This window comes from Ammodytes marinus (genome assembly GCF_949987685.1).
Source record: "Ammodytes marinus genome assembly, chromosome: 14".
Classification (NCBI taxonomy): Eukaryota; Metazoa; Chordata; class Actinopteri; order Uranoscopiformes; family Ammodytidae; genus Ammodytes; species Ammodytes marinus.
The window spans coordinates 1,403,716-1,424,134 of record NC_137218.1 but is presented as its reverse complement, the minus strand read 5'-3'; the positions used below and the strand labels follow the sequence as shown (position 1 = coordinate 1,424,134).

The window sequence follows — 20,419 nt, the reverse complement described above, 5'->3', positions numbered from 1 at the left end:
GTGATGCCCGTGTCCAGACCAACAGGCTGAGCAAATCCAAATTCGCCAGCGGCAGGTCTGGATTTCCAGGCTAGCTGAAATCGCCTGAAGTGCCTGAACAGCATTATTTTTTTCTTTTCTGCATTGAGAACTAACTGATGGTTAATGATTGCAGCCTGTAAAACAGTAAAGTACCTTTGAAGAGTTAAAACAGCAGAATGTAAGATTAAAGTCTACAGTAGTGCACCACCTTTCTAATAAAGTCAGTGTCACAACGCTGGTCTACAGCCGGTTGAAGAATCAGGCCTCCAGGAAGGGGTTCTTCTTGCTGGCTTACTTCATTCCAGCAGCTTTCATATTCCGATAGGTCTTGAGAGGCAGCAACAGGAGCCTGCATAGAAACAGATTCACGTTCTTAGTACAGTTTAAAAATCACTCAGAAAAAAGTCCTGGCATAGTTCACGTCACTTTTAAAATTGATGCATTAAGTTTAGCTTTCGGCCTGATAAAGACACGTATTCACCGTTGCAACGTTTTGATAAGCTTTTTTGGCACATAATGTTGCTTAGAACCTAGACCTGACCAACTGAAGCAACCCCAGATCCTACTGTACACTGCCACACAGGCTTGTACAGTAGGCACTAGGCATGATGGGAGCATCCCTTCATCCACCTCTCCTATTACCTTGATGCACCCATCACTCTGGAACATGATCAATCTGGTCTCATCAGACCACACAACCTTTTTCCATTGCTCCAGAGTCCAATCTTTATGCTTCATAGCAAGTTTAAGCATTTTTTCCTGATAAGCCCAACTGATACAAAGTTTTCTTAAGGCTACACAGCTGTTTGGTCATAATCTCTTGGTTTATCTTTGTATCTGTGTGTGGAGATGCTTGTACCTTCACTATTAAACATAGCTATGAGTTCTACTGTTGATGTTTAACAATTTGATTTCACCAAATGTTTAAGTGATCTTTGATCATGATCATTCAAGATTTTTCTCTGATCACATTACCTTACTTGAAGATGATGGTTCCCCACTTTCCTTCCAGGCTTTAATAACTCTATTTACATATCTTACACTGGCACCAGTAGTTTCAGAGATCTCCTTAGTTGATATATTTGCTTGGTGCAGGCCAATAATTTGATACTTCTGAAACAGAGAAACATATTTTCAACGACCACAGGATATGTTTTTCCTGCTAAGAGAAACTTTCGGCTTCTCCCAAAGATGTTTTATCCAGCGCTAAAGTGAAATAACCAACACCACTGCATGTTTTAAAGTCACATATGATGCTCATTTTCAAGTTCACTTTGTACATTTAGTCTATTCAGTTACCTTGTGGGTTTTGGTGGATTCAGATGCTTCCAGGGACAAGTCTTGCTTCTGTGTCTTCTTCTTTTTGGGCTTCACTGCTGACACTGGATCAATCTGGAGAAAAAAACAGAACCAGTTCCTGAAGATCTACAGAGTTGATTGTGCGGTCAACTCAAAAACAAAGACCTCAGGACTCTGTCTATGCTGGTGCTCGTTCTTTAACATCCGTACCGTGCTGAAGCTCACCTCTTCCAACCAGGCCAGGGCCAAGGAAGCACTGGGAGAACACACTAGACTTTAGGGGGCAACTGAGCCAAGGGACCGGGACCAATGACTAGTGTGATCGGTATCAATAAAATCGTAACGATACCCGACCATGGGCCAGAGTCAATCTGCACTCAAGCGACTTGGCTTATTGTGAGACTGTCCCTGAATGCCTCATATGCAGTGAAAACTATCAAAAAGGAATGAAGTAGATAAAAATTACGGTAAGTCGTGGATGAAAGAAAGTGTAAACTCCAGTGTTTACAGCTTAATCTACGACTGACTGCCATTGTCTTTAACTTTTTTATTCTGGAATTTAGTTTAATTTTTATTTTATTTTAAACTGGTTTTATTTTATGACATTTTATTCACAATATTTGTTTGGTTGAGCTGACTTTTTAGGATAGAGCTTTTTGTGTATAAATATATCAAACCTTGAATTATGCTTATAAACCTGACCAACAAACACAACTAGAGGTGCGCCAGCCGATCGACCTACCAGCCAATCGATCGCTGAAGTCTGGCTTATTTTGCAATGAATGGTTCTCGGCCAGTCTCCTCTGATGACCGGTTGTCCCCAAGATACGGCTTTATACATGGAAAAGTACTGTCTGTTGCACACAGTTAAGTTACTGCTAATGCTAACTTAAGATTTCCTTCAGCGGAAGCTTCACATTAAAAGCATTTAACTGGCGAAATGTGAGCTGACTTTTATTTGGAATCAGACAGCATGTCTTCAGTGTGGGAGTTCTAAAGTATAAGATCCAGCCGTAGACTGTATGTAGGTCTCAGCACATAGACTGTAGGTGCTAACGCAACGGTTTCGATGCTATGTTAGTATTGTTAGCCTGCTAGCTTGTTTGCCAGTTAACATTAGCGTTACAGGCAGCCAAATGGCTCTGCATTGAGCAGCTTCTACCCTGAGCCCCCACAAGAGTATTTTGTGTTTTAGCATTAGTTGGTAATTTGTTTTGTTTAATAGTTTGGTTTTTAAAGAAAGAAAAGTTCCAAGTTTGGGAACTATAGTTCTAAGGAAAAAAATCGCAACCGGCATCGGCAGGTTAGACTCCTTACAATATCGGCATTCGGGATCTGCCAAGAAAAATCGCAATCAGTGCACCCCTTTACACAACTGATATGTTTCAAACAAATGTTGGAATCACATTTATGCAGCTACCTTGAGGGTTTCACTGGATTCAAATAGATTCAGAGAACAATCCTGCTTCTCTGTAACCTTCTGGGTGGGCTTCACTTCCGCAACTGGTGCCTGGACAGAAACAAAGAACTGAATAATTGAAAACACAAGTTTAAAAGAAAAAACAGCCCACCTATAAGGGATAACATCGTTTACCTTCATTTTCTGCTAAATGATGCGCAACTTTACATTTTTTTTTTTTTAAGTACTTTTTCACAAAGACACAGATACCGTTGGAAAACAACATCTTCTGTACAAGGACGGCACTAATTCCATGAAACTTGGTCGTATTAAATATCAGGATTGGTTATAAAGAGCAGCCCTGAGGGAGGCCTACTCCCACTGGAAACAAGTCTGGCTTACTGGCGGGGGATCCCGACATGCGCCTTTCCAGATCCACTAAACACATGTAGACTGGATTAGCTATCAACTATCGGTTTAAGCCTCTCTAGAACCTTGGAGTGAACATTACCTGGGAGGTTGAGTTGTGTGATCACACACTCTATGGTCCCACTTTCTGAACAGAGGAACCACCACCAAGGTATTTTACTCCCAGACTTGCACGAAATGTTGAGGCTTGTCATCCAAGACAGCCCCTCCACACCGAGACCTTTCAGCATTTCTGGACGGATCTCTTCAACCCCCGGGCTTTGCCACTGTGGAGTTGTTTGACTAACTCAGTGACTTCCACCTGGGAAATTGATGATGATGATCCCCCATCAACATCAAGGTTAAACAAACTTTAAAGTCAAGTCCATGCAGCTACTTAAGAGGTTTTAGGGGATCCAAATGGATTTATAGACATTTGGATCTTCTTTTTGGGTTTTACTTCTGCAACTGGATCAACTTGAACAAAAAACATGAACCAAAGGATTAAAACATTGGAAGGGAAAAAATATCTCCGTTACCCCTTTCCCACCAACAGGGAACCAGGTGCCAGCTCTGGGCTGGTGCTGGGGCCAGTTCGCCACTGGTTCTACCCTGGCACAAGTAAAACCGCTTCGCCCCTCTCTTCACCTAATTGCCCAAAACATGCGGCCGATCATCGACCTTCAGCCTGAAGAGTATTCTTATGTTGGAGCATGGTGTTCGTTTTAGACAAACCATGACCTTCCACCATCAATTTATTATTTTTTCTTTCAACAGAATCATTCACGACTTTTTCAGGAGAATGGTCGTTTTCTTTTGAACAACAAGAAAAAAAGGTGAAAGTAAATCCGTCAAAGAAGCGTCAGCAGAATAAATCTTTAACATAAGACGTGTTTAAAGCTCACCTTGTCAGGTTTGATCTTCTGCTGATCTGCAGAAGAGACAAACATCAACATCAGTGGATCTCATTAACATGATTTGGTTATTTTTGAAATGCCTAACCAGCACATCTCTCTCCTGTTCCACTCATACTTTAGCCTAGTGAGAGCAGCCTGATGTCTGAGCTTCACATTAGTTTCTCTCCCGCAGATCAGTCTGGACTTTGTGGTCTAAAAATTAGTGGGACAATCAGGGGCCGCGTTAAGACCTAACATTGGTCCCTTATAGCTGAAGGCAGCCCCTGATTGGTTCATGTAGTCATCAATCTAGCCTCCAGTCAGACCGGACCCTCCCCACTTTCTGTCTGTTAGTGGAAGGCACCCCTTGATTCGTTCTTGTATTATTAATCTTTTAAGATTATGTTTTGGCATTTGCAATGCTTTATTGATAGTGTGGAGAGACAGAGATGTAATGGGGCGGAAAGGGGAATGACATGCAGAGATCGACCACGGCTCAGATTGGAACTGCTGTAACAAGGACTGAGTCGTTTCTTGTAGTTGTTGGTGTGAACATGTAACGATGAATAAGCTTGTGAGATATGGCTGGTCTCAGGAGGTTGAGATCTGTTGCATCTGTACATGTGTCATTCGGCCTGTTGACCTACCTGCTGCAGGCTGTTTGTCTCCCTCCACTGAATCACGTTTTCTCTTCCTCCCTGAAAATAAAATGTAGAAATAATTCTCTCGATTACCTCCGTCACAACTATGCAGTCCATCAGGACAATAACATTACGAGATATCATTTATTATATAGCTATTATATGCTGTATATGGCCTTTATGTTTTAGAATTAGACTATTAAATGTGTCGACCTACCAGCTGCAGGTTGTGTCTTCTTGGCCCCTGATTGTGAGGCAGCCGATTTCTTGTTTTTCTCTGAAAAAAAGTTTAAAATTACATTTTCAAAATTTAAACCTATAACAAAATATTCAATTGTTTTGATTGGCCCGTATTGTTTCAACTTTTGTAGTCCAATATGTGTGTGTCTGTCAATCATTATCACAATCAGTACCCGCCCCCCCCCCCCCCATCCCAACTTCTTACAGGTCAAAGCTCAAAGCTATCCAGTCTATCCATCAGAAACTATTTTCAATAATTGATCCAATCTTCTAATAGCTCTTTGTAAAAACTGGGTCCTGATGTAACATGGAAACTCACCTCTTTCCTTCTGCCTTATTTGCTTCAGTTTCTCCACATGGGGGCGCAGCCGGTCCTGGACGTCAGCGTCCATCCTTGGAATCTGTTTCATTACCTTCTCTATCACAGAGATGGATTCTAACACTCCGTAGTATTGGATGATGATTTGAGCGAGCTCTACAGGTATCTTATCACACTTCACACCTTGAGGGATTTTTTTCAGATCAAACAGCATCTTCTTAAACTCGGACTCTTTCAACTGCCCCACAATGGCAGTCAGGGCTATTTTCCACTTTGTCTCTAAACTCTTTAGTGACATCTGTAACACACAGACAAATGATCCAACTTTAAAACAGATATAATTCGCTCTTATTTAAACTTCTCCTCCAACGAGAACTTTTGAATTTGACTCGACTTTTATATTTTAGTTTGTCACATCCTTGACCAATTAGTGGTGGAAGGTTGAAAACATTTAATAATATAAATTTTATTTAAAGGCGCCTTTCACGACTCCCAAGGACACCATTCAATCAGATAAATATACAGTACAATCAATTGAATTAAAATGGATGAATGTGATATTACTCAATTACTCAAGATGACATGGCGTTGTATGGTAAATTGTTTGCACAACGTTTCAGTGTGGACATCCCACTTGTTACCTGCCAACCATAGACTGTAAAGCTGCCAACTCTACAGCCACACCTTGTTATAAACAGTGTCTGTGACAATGTGCCGTGTGCAGTGTTATCATTTGCTTCCCCCTCTGCAGTGGCAGTTTGTTTGCTTTGCATAGAATCAAACCGGTTTAGGCCTGTACACCTGACTGGAAGGTTAAAGAGGAACCCAACCCAAGCCTAGTAGTCAGTCACATTTTACATGTTTTTTCAGACAGTTTGTTACAGCCCAAACAGACACACTTTTCAGTCAGCGTCAAACCACTTCTTTCTACTGCAATACTAACTACATATCACTGATAATACTATTCAGTAACTCATTCATGCCTTTAACTTGTGTAATAAACCTCGCCTAGAAAGCATATAAACACTTCCACAGAGAAAACTAAAGAGGACTCAAAAATCACAATCAATTATCTTTGTTAGATTTTTGGAGACAACAGGATTACAGTTAAGTAAACAAGACCAGGATTAAACCATCTCTCACAGGGCACTCCCAGCTACACACACACACGACCAGAGGGCATTGCACAGTGCACACAAACGCTGCACCACATTTTTTCAATGTTGATTTACAAACTGATACGTTGCACTACACAGGCACAAGTTGTCGCAGTAATACATGGCCGAACTACTCGAACTGAACTACTTGAAAAAAGTGCAAAAATAAAAGTCACTCTTGTCTTTCAGTCACCCCATCACCTTATCAACAGCACACACACACACACACACACACACACACTCCACGGCTCACTCTCTGCAGTGCTTACAACACAACACTCACTACACTTTTAATGGAGTGCTTTTACAAACTGTAATACAAGTTGGTAAAAACATAGTTGCATTATAAGCTACATATAAAAAAGTAACAATGCCTATAATATATTTACATTTTCAAACTTCCTAGGAAGTCAACAAAGTGCAAATACAAAGTAGCCTACTTCTGATTTTTATTAAGCAATTTTAGATGTGAAAAGTGAGACCACTACTCCACGAGCGCCCCTCAAACTGTTACAGTCAATTACATCAATTACAGTGATTTAGCATCTCATCTCAAAGTAGTTTTTAGACAGAAATTAGAAAATAATTAGTACTCACTTTGTCTTCTTGTCCTTCAAACAGTCAGTTCCCTTCTGTGAGACGTGAAAACTGTTCACAGGGAAGCTGATGTAATCACTGAAATAATTATTAGTGCCAGTGAATGGGAGATACCAACTTCAATAATGTTTCACCTGTCGACCTTCTCGCCCCCCATCTCATCTGGAATAAATGCTGAAATATATTTTATATACCGGTAGGCCTAGAGAGAGATGTTGCTTAATGGAATAGTTGTTTATTCCCAACTTTTTCTGTTAATCCTCAAAATGTGCAGTTATAAAATAACAGTTTCCCCGCTTCACTGAACAATGGTCTGATCCATTTCAAACAGAGCGGATCGTTAAGTTTCGTTTCCTCTGAATCATAGACACACAACAACAGTTTATTGACGCCCGGGGCAGGTAGGTTCATACCGCATTGATAGGTGTCTATCAGCGTTGGAACAGTCAGGGGACATTGTTAGAGCTGCAGCGCTCTCTGCTGGACACAGTCAAACATTGTTAATATAATTTAAAAATATATAAAAAATTAAACTTGATCAGTGTAGTCAAGTCAAATTTTGTTTATATAGGCGAGCATATTTAATACAACCTCAGTTACACAGGCTCAAAACACAATACAAAACATCACATAGGCTAAGCAACACGAAAATTTAAACACAATGAATAGGAGCATAATACAAATGTCAAAATGATAAGCTCAACTTGTATTAAAAGCTCAAATAATTTAGTTTAAGGACACTCTAAAATGCTGTTGCCTTGGAGACTATTTGTAAGTATTGTGTGTATGAACTATTAACATTAACCTGCAGTTTTAGGAATGTAATATTAGCTACTTTTTATGTTCGTTTTGATTGAGCATGTGGCTCTGTTAGCTAGCAGGTAGCAAACAGCAGAAGCTAATAGTTTCCCACCTCACCATGGTTTTACATGTGGTAGCTGTGTTGTTATACAGCTCTGTGCTGTTAAATACTTGATTAGGAATAATAGATGTGTGTCTATACCATTTGTTAAAGCCTACTTATTTTTGCACAGGCAGACCAAACTACAGATAGTTCTATAGTCTGGATCCAGGCTATTTAGTTTCTACTATACATGGGGGAAACTGGGCCGGCCTGTTTTCATTTCTTCAAACCAATCACAATCGTCTAAGGCGGCGCTAAGCCCAGGAAGCCGCAAAGCGTCCTTTCAAAATAGTGACATTTGGTGCCGACCATGGACCTATTATAAAAGATGCCGACCAACACCATTTATGACGCGCGCTGTGTGTCTGCAGCAACATTATGAGCTGGATAACATCAAACCGCATCAAACGCACACACACTTTCTGTGGACGTACAGCAGAAGGTCCATGTGCCATCACTGAAGGCTTTACCTCATTCAGATGCAGACAGACAGTGTTGTTGTAAATACTACTTGGCCACACCAGACGGGATGCGCTGAACCGATCATTTCGGCCTCTGGTCTATTTTGGTCGTGCAAATCGAAACCACGTTTGAGCCTCGCTTCGAGGCGCCTCCGCGTCCAGTGTGCCCCCGGCATTAATCAACTTTGTTTCAACTCATTTGGCGATGGCTAAAGGGTGAAAGACATTCTTTAATGTGGAAAAATGACACGCTAGAGCTTTTATCCTTGTTCATACTAGGGCTGGGTATCATCAAGGACTTCGCGATACGATACGTATCACGATACACTGGTCACGATACGATATATCACGATATATTGCGTATCTTGATATATCACGATATATTGCGATATTCCATAAACAAGTTGCCTTGTCAAAAATAACAGCACAATATAGTGATAATTGTACAGACAAATGAAGTCAAAACTATTTCATTCACAACTTCCTTTACTATTTTTCTTCCTTTTTTTGGTTTTGGCAAATGATCAAACACTGCTGCAGCTGCCATAACATCAAAATAAGAAAATCCAATTCACTCTTGTACTAACTGTACAGGACACAATGAAAATGAAAACACATCAGTGACACAGTGAATCTTAAGTATTTTTATAAACAAAACTGATCTAACTTCAATAGTCAGTATCCTAGAGGCTCAGGCCTGACAGCAGACATGGGTTTGAATCTGACCCGTGATTGTTTCATTCCCTCTCTGCCCCACTTCATATTTGTATCTCTGCACTGTCAATAAAGCCTTGAAAAGCAAAAAAAAAAATAATAAAAAAAAATCTATATTTTGATATAAAAATCGATACTGATCAGGGTTCGACATAACGTATAGCCCGATGGCCCGGGGCCAGTAAAATCATATGCAGGGCAAGTTGATTGGCCAGTCACTGTCCCGCCCGGGCCAGTGACTGGCCAATCACAGTTCAGTATCTTTTTGTAGACTACATCATGGTTCATTGAAATGCGCGTTCAGAGTCGTAATGAAAGCAGTGTTTATTTAAGACTCAATATAATAAACCTAATATAAAATATATTTTTTAATGAAAGGCCAGTGGACAACCGATGCGTGGGCGTTTTGACAGGCGGAGCAACAAGCGGTTGCACTCTCGCTCCGTTGGCAGAGCTGGCTACCGTCCGCCTGCGAGTCGACAAATCAATCGACTTACTCTGCCCCCTTTCTTTCTTCCCACAGCAGAGGTTGAGGTGCAGAAAATGATAACTGCGCTTTTCCTTTATCTGCCGCCGTAATGTTACAGTATTTGCATCCAAGCCCCAATGGTAATACAAATGAGAGGCGTTATTTAAACGCTGTGAATGCGTCTCCGGTGATTGTGTCGGTTGTAGACAGAAACAAACGGAGGGACTCCGCTCACTGTACAGTTCCTATAGTCGCGCAGTTTGGCACTGTGTTTTCAGGCTCGAGACATTCAATCAGATCGCGGAAGTCTTTCCCATTGAAATCGCTAACGGGGAGAATATCCCCGGTTATTATTTTAGCCACAAACCACAGTTCATCTGCGCGGCGGCTCACTCGCTGGCGAGATCACACGGTGAAACGCTGCTGTGATCGGACGAAGGCATTGTGTGTTTCTAAGGTGATTTAACGTCATAGTCTTAGACGAGCATTTAACTTATGCTGCATATTTTGCACTGCATTGTTTTTTATCAATAGTTTGAAAAAATGGTCCCACACCGGACTCTTATATGTGAAGCTGACACTTCATGGAGAAGTGACACTCCTGCAGCGCGCTCACGACCAGACGTGAACTCACATACACGGTGAAATCTCTCATTAAAAAAACGGCATAACCCACTGATTTTCGGATTTCTATTCTATTTTTAAAGTCAACTTGAGCGCAAGTGGAAAACCGGTCATTCGGTCATTTTTATGTTTGAACATGACTTCTGCAGGTGAACTATTCATTAAACTGCCCAAATTCAAGAATAAAAACAACCATCAAACTACTGACTTTAAAATACTGGCCGACTCTTTCAACATACTTTCAGTTGTAGGCTTCTAATTCATTATGTTTGCCTGGTTTTATATTATGTGTATGAGCAATATCAACATTTCATATAATTAACTAAAAGAAAAATAACCAAATCTAAAGGGAATATCTATACTGTTACAGTATAGATATTCCCTTTAGATCTGGTTATCTTTCTTTATTTTTCTAATACAGGTATTATAATTATTGACACTAAATTATGAAGAAAAAAAAAGTGTGTGCAGGGCCAGTGAAAATATACAAGGGGCCAGTAAAACTCGGATCCACTGGCCCGGCGGGCCAGTAGGAAAAAAAAGTTATGTTGAACCCTGCTGATATCGGGAAACTAAGTATCGCGATATATCGATATTTCGATTTTTCGATTTTTCGACACAGCCCTAGTTCATACGTGACTTAGTTTCAGATTTCTGGAGAGATATGGATCCACTCGACGGAGGATCTTAATCAGAACTGAACTGGCTCCTTTGTGTGTCACTAAGTCGATCAGAGCTCGAGCTCTGTCCGTCCGGGTCGGGTGGGTTCTCCTGACCGACTCCATCTCCTCCTGAGTGATCACCTCCTCCTGGAATAGACCGTCCAGCAGCTGCTTCAGGGTCGCGTCCGACACGGAGTTAACAAACCGTATCCGGACCGATGACAGTCTTTCCTTACTGAGCGCCGAATCTACGAGACAAAGAAAGAAAACAACTGTTTAGACACAAAGTAAAAAGCTGGAGGAAGGTGTAGGGTCAGTGCTGAGCGTCTGTCACACAAAGGCTGCAGAGAGGACTTAGGAGTGAATTATGGGTTAGAAATGAAGCCTTTGATGATGCAGCCTATCATCATCATAATGCTGTTCGGGCTTTTTTATGGCTGAAGCACCCCTCAATGTTATCCCGTTAAGAGGGTGGAACTACAGACTGAAGTGTGTTAACTAGCATGTTGCTGGCTAGTGCGTCGTTTGCCCCTTTATTGACATACCAGTTTACAGAGCCTAGGCTGTGTAATAACACTAGATTTTTCACTCTCTGGACCTGCCTTGAAATGTATCAATTAACAATTACTCGGTAACAATAAAGAGGGTCGATCAATAACTGCTGCTCTATTCTATGACTTTGTACATCAGGCGGATGAAGACTTTACCAATCAGATCAACGTCATTCTCCCAGACTTCTCTCCCTCTCCAGTCTGGTGGCGGTAAAGTCACTTCTGTGTTTGTAGGAAGGATCTCAAAGGTTTGTCCAAACTCCACAGCTGCTTTCTGGAAAGGGTTACAGTGTCAGAATCGCCACAATCTTTAAACCCTTGTTTCAACTCAGCAGTACAGTTTAGTTTGGTACGGCTCACATTCATTTGTATTTCTGTGTGTGTCTGTACTACTGTCAAAAGTTGAGAAGGGTACCAAAATACCTTTCTATAAAAGTTATTGTCACAACGGCGGTCTACAGCCGGTTGAAGAATCAGGCCTCTGGGTAGCGGTCCTACTTGCTGACTTACTTCTTTCCAGCAGCTTTCATATTCTGATAGGATTTGAGAGACAGCACTTGGATCCTGCATAGAAACAGATTCACGTTCGTAGTTAATGTTGAGACTGTGCTGAAAAGTACAGTTTATAATTCAGGGTTCGACATAACCAATGGCCCGCTGGCCCGGGGCCAGTAAAATCATATGCAGGGAAAGTTGATTGGCCAGTCACTGTCCCGCCCGGGCCAGTAACGGCCAATCACAGTTCAGTATCTTTTTGTAGACTAAATCATGGTTCATTGAAATGCGCGTTGAGAGTCGTAATGAAAGCAGTGTTTATCAATATAATAAACACAATATATAATATATTTTTTAATGAAAGGCCAGTGGACAAACGATGCGTGGGCGTTTTGACAGGCGGAGCAACAAGCGGGCGCACTCTCGCTCCGTTGGCAGAGCTGCCTACTGTCCGCCTGCGAGTCGACAAATCAATCGACTTACTTTGCCCCCTTTTTCCTTCCCACAGCAGAGGTTGAGGAGCAGAAAATGAAGTGATATCTGCGCTTTTCCTGTAGCTGCCGCCGTAATGTTACAGTATTTGCATCAAAGCCCCAATGGTAATACAAATGAGAGGCTTTATTTAAACGCTGTGAATGCGTCTCCGGTGATTGTGTCGGTTGTAGACAGAAACGAACGGAGGGACTCTGCTCACTGGACAGTTTCTATAGCCGCGCAGTTTGTCTGCCGACATGACTCTGTGTTTTCATGATCTACAATCAGTCTTTCCCAGTGAGATCGCTAACGGGGAGAATATCCCCGGTTATTATTTTAGCCACACACTCTGCAGTTCTTCTGCGCGGCGGCTCACTCACTGGCGAGATCACACGGTGAAACGCTGCTTTGCTCGGACGAAGGCATTGTGTGTTTCTAAGGTGATTTAACATCATAGCCTTAGACGAGCGTTTAACATTATGCTGCATATTTTGCACTGCATTGTTTTTTATCAATAGTTTGAAAAAATGGTCCCACACCGGACTCTTATGTGAAGCTGACACTTCATGCTGAAGTGACGCTCCTGCAGCGCGCTCACGACCAGACGTGAACTCGCATACACGGTGAAATCTCCCATTAAAAAAACGGCATAACCCCCTGATTTTCGGATTTCTATTTTTAACGTCAACTTGAGCGCAAGTGGAAAACCGGTCATTTGTTTGACACATTCACATCCCTAATGCATATAGAGAAAGTAGTAAACACTACCACACCACAAAGACTGATCAGACCTTCATCTCTTATTTTTTTTATGTTTGAACATGACTTCTGCAGGTGAACTATTCATTAAACTGCCCAAATTCAAGAATAAAAACAATTATCAAACTTCTGGACTTTAAAATACTGGCCGACTCCTTCCACATACTTTCAGTTGTAGGCTTCAAATTCAATATGTTTGCCTGGTTTTATATTATGTGTATGAGCAATATCAATATTTCATATCATTAACTAAAAGAAAAATAACCAAATCTAAAGGTAATATCTATACTGTTACAGTATAGATATTCCCTTTAAATTTGGTTATTTTTCTAATATAGGTATTATAATTATTCACACTAAATTATGGAGAAGAAAAATAGTGTGTGCAGGGCCAGTGAAAATGTACATGGGGCCAGTAAAACTCGGATCCACTGGCCCGGCGGGCCAGTAGGAAAAAAAGTTATGTTGAACCCTGTAATTCACTCACATAAAGTCCTGGCATAGGTCACGTCACTGGTTTCAGAATTGCTTGTACCTTCACTATTAAACATAACTATGAGTTCTACTGTTGATTTTTAACAATTTGATTTCACCAAATGTTTAAGTGATTTCCGATCCTTCAAGATTTTTCGGATCACATTACCTTACTTGAAGATGATGGTTCCCCGCTTTCCTTCCAGTCTTTAATAACTCTTTGGACATATCTTACACTGGCACCGGTAGTTTCAGCGATCTCCTTATTTGTTTTATTTGCTTGATGCAGGCCAATAATATGATCCCTCTGAAACAGAGAAACATATTTTCAACAAACACATAACGTTTCAGTTGGCAATAACTTATTGCCAACTGAAACATATTAATCATGGCAGGTTTCATCCAATGGGAGGCTCTTGCCTATTTGCTTAGTTAAATCCAGGTGATGACTTGGCCAGGCAGTGAATATGATTCTATGATTGGTGAGGTGACAGTTATAGAAAACCACTTCCTGACTGATCGGTACTGAAACATTAAGAAGCTCCTTTGAAGAACGGTGCTGCTATCATTATTTATGCAATTAATGTTTTTCCTGCAAAGAGCTTCTCCCAAAGAGGTTTTATCCAGCGCTAAAGGGAAATAGCCAACACCACTGCATGTTTTAAGGTCACATATAATGCTCACTTTCCGGTTCAAAATTGTAACATTAGTCTATGCAGTTATGTGGTGGATTTCAGTAGTCTATAATATCAAGAAGTTTGCTGACCGTGTATGTCTAAAGGTTAGGGTCACTGGGGAAGAAGGAGAACATCCCTAGATGGACGTGTGTTTGACTTGGTGTTGCACAAGTAATGGAACGATATGTCTATTTGCAGATATTAATACACCTGGTACACCCCCCACACAGATATAAGACTGTGTGTGAGCATGTACTAGCAGCTTTGGGGAGAGCCCCTTTTGCTCACTGCGGCTTCAAGGCTTCACCAAATCCTCTGTAAATGTCTTGATTAAAAACTCCTGAAATAAAACTCCTGAAACACAATGATGATGTCCGGCCTCGCCCTTTGTCTTGGTCGCCTGGGGAATTCGGCCACCACAGTTACCTTGAGGGTTTTAGTGGATTCAGATGCTTCCAGGGACACATCTTGCTTCTGTGTCTTTCTCTGTTTGGGCTTCACTGCTGACACTGGATCAATCTGGAGAAAAAACAAGAATTAAATGATTATGAAACAGATAAAAACAAACACTCAAAGTAATGTATGTATGAGCACTTTCAGCAACTGGTGCCTGGACAAAAAAACAGAACCAAACAATTAAAACACAAGTTTAAAAGCTCACAGCCCACTGATAAGGGAGAATACGGAGAATATCTTTCAGGTTCATGGTCTGGTCACTTTCATTTTCTGCTAAATGAGGCGCTATTTAAATGTAAACTTTTTTCACAAAGACACAGATATACAGTTGGCACTGATCCCATGAAACTTGGTCATGGTCTTGGTCCCAGACTTGTCCATCCAAGACAGCCCCTCCACACCCAGACCTTTCAGCATTTCTGGACAGATTTCGCCAACCCCCGGGCTTTGCCACTGTGGAGTTGTTTGACCAACTCAGTGACTTCCACCAGGGAAGTTGATGATGATCCCCCATCAACATCGAGGTCTGCTTCTACCACACATTCTTTGAACATAGCTGACTTGTTTAAAACAAACTTTAAAGTCAAGTCCATGCAGCTACCTTGGGGGTTTTAGGGGCTTGCTTCTTTTTGGGCTTCACTGCTACAACTGGATCAACCTGAAGTAAAAAAAACAAGAACCAAAGGATCAAAAAATGGGAATGAAAAAATATCTCTAAGTAATATATGAGCACTTTAAAAGATCACAGCCCAGCCACTACAACAGCCTTGGGAGTCTTCCAGATTAAAGCTGGGGTATATTATTTCTGATTGGTCAAAGTTAACATGAGCGTACAGCTCATGTTAACTTTGACCAATCAGAGCGAGGCTCCGATTCTCTGTTCTTATTGGCTGTTGGGACTGTCCATTCACTTTGGCACAACTTTGTTGGTGTAGAGCGTGTCAGGGAGGGACCAAAGAGAACAAGTGGAGCGGTTGAGGTATTTGGATTTGAATCTCTATTCCAACTGCCATTTTCTCCCCAAATCATATACCCCAGCTTTAACATATCTCTGAAGGACTCATTCTTCAGTCAGACGGCCTCCTCCAGATGTCCAGGTTCACCCCCACTACCTGTTTGGTCTCACCAGGTCTGTCTACAGCCCCCCTCGCCCCCCCCACACCGCCCCCCCTGTGACCCACTCACCACCAGATGGGGATCAGTTGACAGCTCCGCTCCTCTCTTCACCCAATTGCCCAAAACATCCGGCCGATCATTGACCTTCAGCCTAATGAGTATTCTTACGTTGGAACATGGTGTTCGTTTTTGACACAGAAAGCACAGAATCCTTATAAGAAACGACCACTCAAATTCTGATCAGAGAGGCCGTTCCTCCCAATCACGTTGCTTGAACGAGGCTGACTTTTGTCAAACAAATGTTAATGTCAAGTCCATTCATCTACCTTGGGAGATTCAGGGGATCCAAATGGATTCATAGTCAAATCTTGCTTCTTTTCCTTCTTCTTGGGTTTTACAGCTGCAACTGGATCAACCTGAACAGAAAACAAGAACGAAAAGATTAAAAGATGGGAAGAAAGAACATCACTCAGAGTAGATTTTTTTTTAACTTCACAAAGACATGGATGTGCAGAAAACAACATATTTTTTACAGGAATGGCACTCATACACCGAGTTTGACGTTTGTGTTGGAAAAGGGCTTCGCACTTGGCTCTGAACTGATCCAGTGAGAGCTACCTTAGAGGCTTCAGTGGATCCTGATGGTTTCAGAGACACATTCTTCTTCCATTTGGGCTTCACTGCTGTAACTGGATCAACCTGAACAAAAGCCAAGAACCAAATTATTAAAACACAGGAAGAAAGAACATCTCAAAGTAACTCATGAACTCACAGCCCACTGATCAGGTAGAACATCTTTCACCGTCAATTTCTTCATTTTTCTCTGAGCAGAATCCTTCACGAGTTTTGCAGCTTTGGCTTTCAGGAGACTTGTTGTTTTCTTTTGAACAACAAGAAAAAAAAGTAAATCCGTCAAAGAAGCGTTGGCAGAATAAATCTTTAACATGAGACGTGTTTATAGCTCACCTTGTCAGGTTTGATCTTCTGATCTGTAGAAGAGACAAACATCAACATCAGTGGATCTCATGAAAATGATTGGTTATTTTTGCAATGCCTAACCGGCACATCTCTCTCCTGTTCCACTCATACCTTAACCTGATTGGTTCAGTGTGGCCAACATTTTCGATGCTTTTTTAAAAGTGTGGAGAGACAGATATGAAATGGGGCAGTGATGACATGCAGAGAACGACCACGGGTCAGATTCAAAAACGGGTCTGCTGCAACGAGGACTGAGTCATTACTTTTAGTTGTTGGTGTGAACATGTAACGATGAATAAGCTTGTGAGATATGGCTGGTCTCAGGAGGTTGAGATCTGTTGCATCTGTAGATGTGTCATTCGGCCTGTTAACCTACCTGCTGCAGGCTGTTTGTCTCCCTCCACTGAATCACGTTTTCTCTTCTTCCCTGAAAATAAAATGTAGAAATAATTACCTCGATTATCTCCGTCACAACTATACAGTCCATCAGGACAATAAAATTACGAGATATAATTTATTATATAGTCATTGTATGCTGTATATCGCCTTTATGTTTTAGAATGACTATTAAACCTGTTGACCTACCAGCTGCAGGTTGTGTCTTCTTGGCCCCTGATTTTGCGTCAGCCGCTTTTTTGTTTTTCTCTAAAAAGAGAAGAAAAAAATACATTTTCAAAACCTTAAACCTATGGCAAATATTCAGTTGTTTTGATTGGCCCGCATTGTTTCACCTTTTGTAGTCCAATGTGTCCCCCTCTCCCCCCCCCCCCACCCCCCACAGGTCAAAGCTATCCGGTCTATCCGTCAGAGGTGGGTCTGGTTACGAATACAAAAAAAGGAAAAAAGCAAAGAAGCTAAAGGCTTATGACCCTCTGTATCCCCCTTGTCAAAAATCGCATTGCCACACTTGTTAGTGCTTCTGCACCAACCCTGAGACTACAGACTTGAGGATGCTTGGATGGGTCAGAACTACAGGGTGTGGAATGGAGTTCTTGGTCAGATTAATGCAAATGGCATGAGGCTACACACTCTCTGCTCTGAGCAGGATTTTCCCATAACCAATACACTTTTCCAACAGAAGAACAAATACAAAACCTTTTGGATGCACCTTCGCTCAAAACACTGGCACCTTTTTAAATACAGGAGACACTTTTTCAAAGGAGACCTGTTCCCATTCCCACACACACATTCATACACCGATAGTAGGCGAACTATTTGGAGCAATTTTGGGATCAGTGTCTCTTTGCCCAGGGACACTTGGACATGTGGCGGGGAGATGGGGGATCGAACCACCAACCCTGTAACCCAGTGGACAACCGCCCTACACACTTCAAAACAGCAACCCCAAAGAGGGTGTTGACTATGGTATTATTGTAAGATGTTTTCATCAGTCATGACTCATGATGGATAAAAAGTTCTCTTGGCTTTCTTTCTGACCATATTTGATCCAATCTGCCAATATTTCTTCTTTGTAAAATCTGGGTCCTGATGTGTAACATGGAAACTCACCTCTCTCCGTCTGCTGTAGTTGCTTCAGTTTCTGCACATGGGGGCGCAGCCGGTCCTGGACGTCAGCGTCAAAATTTGGAATCTGTTTCATTACCTTCTCTATCACAGAGATGGATTTCACTCCGTAGTATTGGATGATGATGTCAGGCATCTCTACAGGTATCTTATCACACTTCACGCTTACAGGGATTTTGTCCAGAAGGAACTTCATCTTTTTAAAATCGTCCGGGCTCAGAAACTCCACAATGGAGGCCAGATCTCGCTTCCACTTTGTCTGTAAACCCTTTAGTGACATCTGTAACACAGACAAATGATCCAACTTTAAAACATATAATTTGCTCTTAATCACACTTCTTTGTCAAGGAGAACTTTTGGAGTTTGACTCGACTTTTATATTTTAGTCTGTCACTTCTTTACCTCCCATCAGTGGTGGAAAGTTCAAAACAATTACTCAAGTTCAGTAGCCTGTAAATCCAGACCCATATCTAGAACGATATAGGGTCTGGCCACGATCAATAGACCTTCCTAACTCAAGGCGGCTCCTACTCGTGCATTTCAAATACCACTGCATCTGATTGGATAGTACTACGACCAATCAGAGCAATGAACAAGGTTAACTGGTAAATTAAACTATTCCCGTGGTCGGTCAGCAACAGGAAATTCTTCTTTCTTGCTAATGAAAGATTTGAGTTACGTCTTCCAAATTGTTAAGTTTCGAGGCCAAAGCAGTCTCAAACTCACACAACATATCCGCAGCCATCTCTGTTGTTAACTATCACGGCTTCGACGGCGCATGTACAGCACTGTCGTCATCCGGTTACGTCCTCCCCAGAGTACCATAAATATGGCTATGGCCCGCCCATATCAGAAAGAACAATTTGATTGGCAACTCTGAATTTTCTGACATATTTAATGAGCTCCAATGGATCGTGTCCAGACCAACAGGCTGCAGGTCTGGATTTCCAGGCTACAAGTACAAGTCACAAATGTTTAACTATAAATTTCAAGTGTCAAGTGCATGACTCTTTGAAGTTGTGATGCACAGAATAGGATTTGTGCTCCTGGAACTAAGGACTTGTGAACTCGTAGCCACAATTTTGTGTTTACAATGGTAGAAAAAATATTTACGACTTCAAATTTACTTAACCTTATCACCTAATTAATAGCACACACACACACACTCCACGGCACAACACACCAACATTCACTACATTTGTAATGGCGTACTTGCCTAACAGTGCCTATAATATATTTAAAATGTTAAACTCAAGCCAACGAAATACAAATATATTTTAAGCAATTTTAGACGTGGAAAGAAAAGTGAGAATTACGTCTAAAGCACATGAATACGGTATACCGCAACAAACCACCAATGGCAGGTGGTTTGACACTTACTTCCTCCCCTGTTACCAGTAGCCTACACACACACAAAAGTTAAAATAGTTTTTCTCCATAGCAGAATCATTTCCATTGACTTCAGGCTCCATTTTAAACACTAAACTCACTCACTCAACTTTTCTTCTTTCAAACATCAAACTGTTTTTTTTTTGTTTACAGATTTTTTGAGGGCATTTTCTGATTTATTGACATATGAACGCTCTAACCACTACACCACAAGCGCCCCTCTAACTTTTTTTTTTAATTACAGGGATTTATCTTCTTATCTTATCGTAGATTCATTTTGAGACAGAAAATTAATACTCACTTTTTTCTTCGGACAGTCTGTTCCCTTCTGTGAGACGTGAAAACTGTTTTCCCTTTCAAAGCAACGGAAATATGTGGGTTCCTCACACACACACACACACACACACACACACTACAAACACACACACCAAACACACCAAACACACACGCACACACACATTCACACACACACACACACACACAACTTTCTCTCTCTCACACACACACACACACACTTACACACACACACACACACACACACACACACACTCACACACACACACACACACACACACACCAAACACACACACACACACACACACTTACACACCAAACACTTACACCCACACACACACACTTACACACGCACACACACAATGAAAAACAGTTAAGGGGAAGTTGCTCATTGGCGGGGAGATGAAATTGTTTTCTGCGT

At 41.4% G+C, this 20,419-nt stretch overlaps 2 protein-coding genes across 3 annotated transcripts in view; both read right to left on the bottom strand.

The window, feature by feature from the left end:
- Positions 1-7,026, bottom strand: part of LOC307260694 (uncharacterized protein) — a 70,192-nt gene extending 63,166 nt beyond the window's left edge. For both annotated transcript variants that reach the window (XR_013845193.1, XM_080040984.1), the window contains exons 1-9: positions 6,978-7,026; positions 5,224-5,521; positions 4,882-4,941; positions 4,671-4,721; positions 4,033-4,058; positions 2,741-2,830; positions 1,321-1,413; positions 997-1,134; positions 230-370 (exon numbers count right to left, since the gene is read on the bottom strand). Coding sequence is in view for 1 of the 2 variants with exons in the window: in XM_080040984.1 (XP_079897110.1) it covers positions 230-370; positions 997-1,134; positions 1,321-1,413; positions 2,741-2,830; positions 4,033-4,058; positions 4,671-4,721; positions 4,882-4,941; positions 5,224-5,521 (897 nt within the window). In the remaining variant the exon portion in view is untranslated. The remainder of the gene's footprint in view (positions 1-229; positions 371-996; positions 1,135-1,320; positions 1,414-2,740; positions 2,831-4,032; positions 4,059-4,670; positions 4,722-4,881; positions 4,942-5,223; positions 5,522-6,977) is intronic.
- A 3,594-nt stretch (positions 7,027-10,620) lies between these two features.
- On the bottom strand, positions 10,621-20,144 carry LOC307260692 (uncharacterized protein). Its single transcript, XM_080040982.1, has 14 exons — positions 20,006-20,144; positions 18,301-18,595; positions 17,377-17,436; positions 17,168-17,218; positions 16,780-16,802; positions 16,616-16,693; positions 16,432-16,512; positions 16,140-16,229; positions 15,299-15,355; positions 14,668-14,760; positions 13,734-13,871; positions 11,786-11,926; positions 11,519-11,636; positions 10,621-11,059 (listed from the first exon to the last, which is right to left on the bottom strand). Exons 2-14 carry the CDS (start codon positions 18,593-18,595, stop codon positions 10,779-10,781), a joined length of 1,506 nt encoding a protein of 501 aa, XP_079897108.1. The 5' UTR covers positions 20,006-20,144; the 3' UTR covers positions 10,621-10,778.
- Between the last annotated feature and the right edge of the window lie 275 nt (positions 20,145-20,419).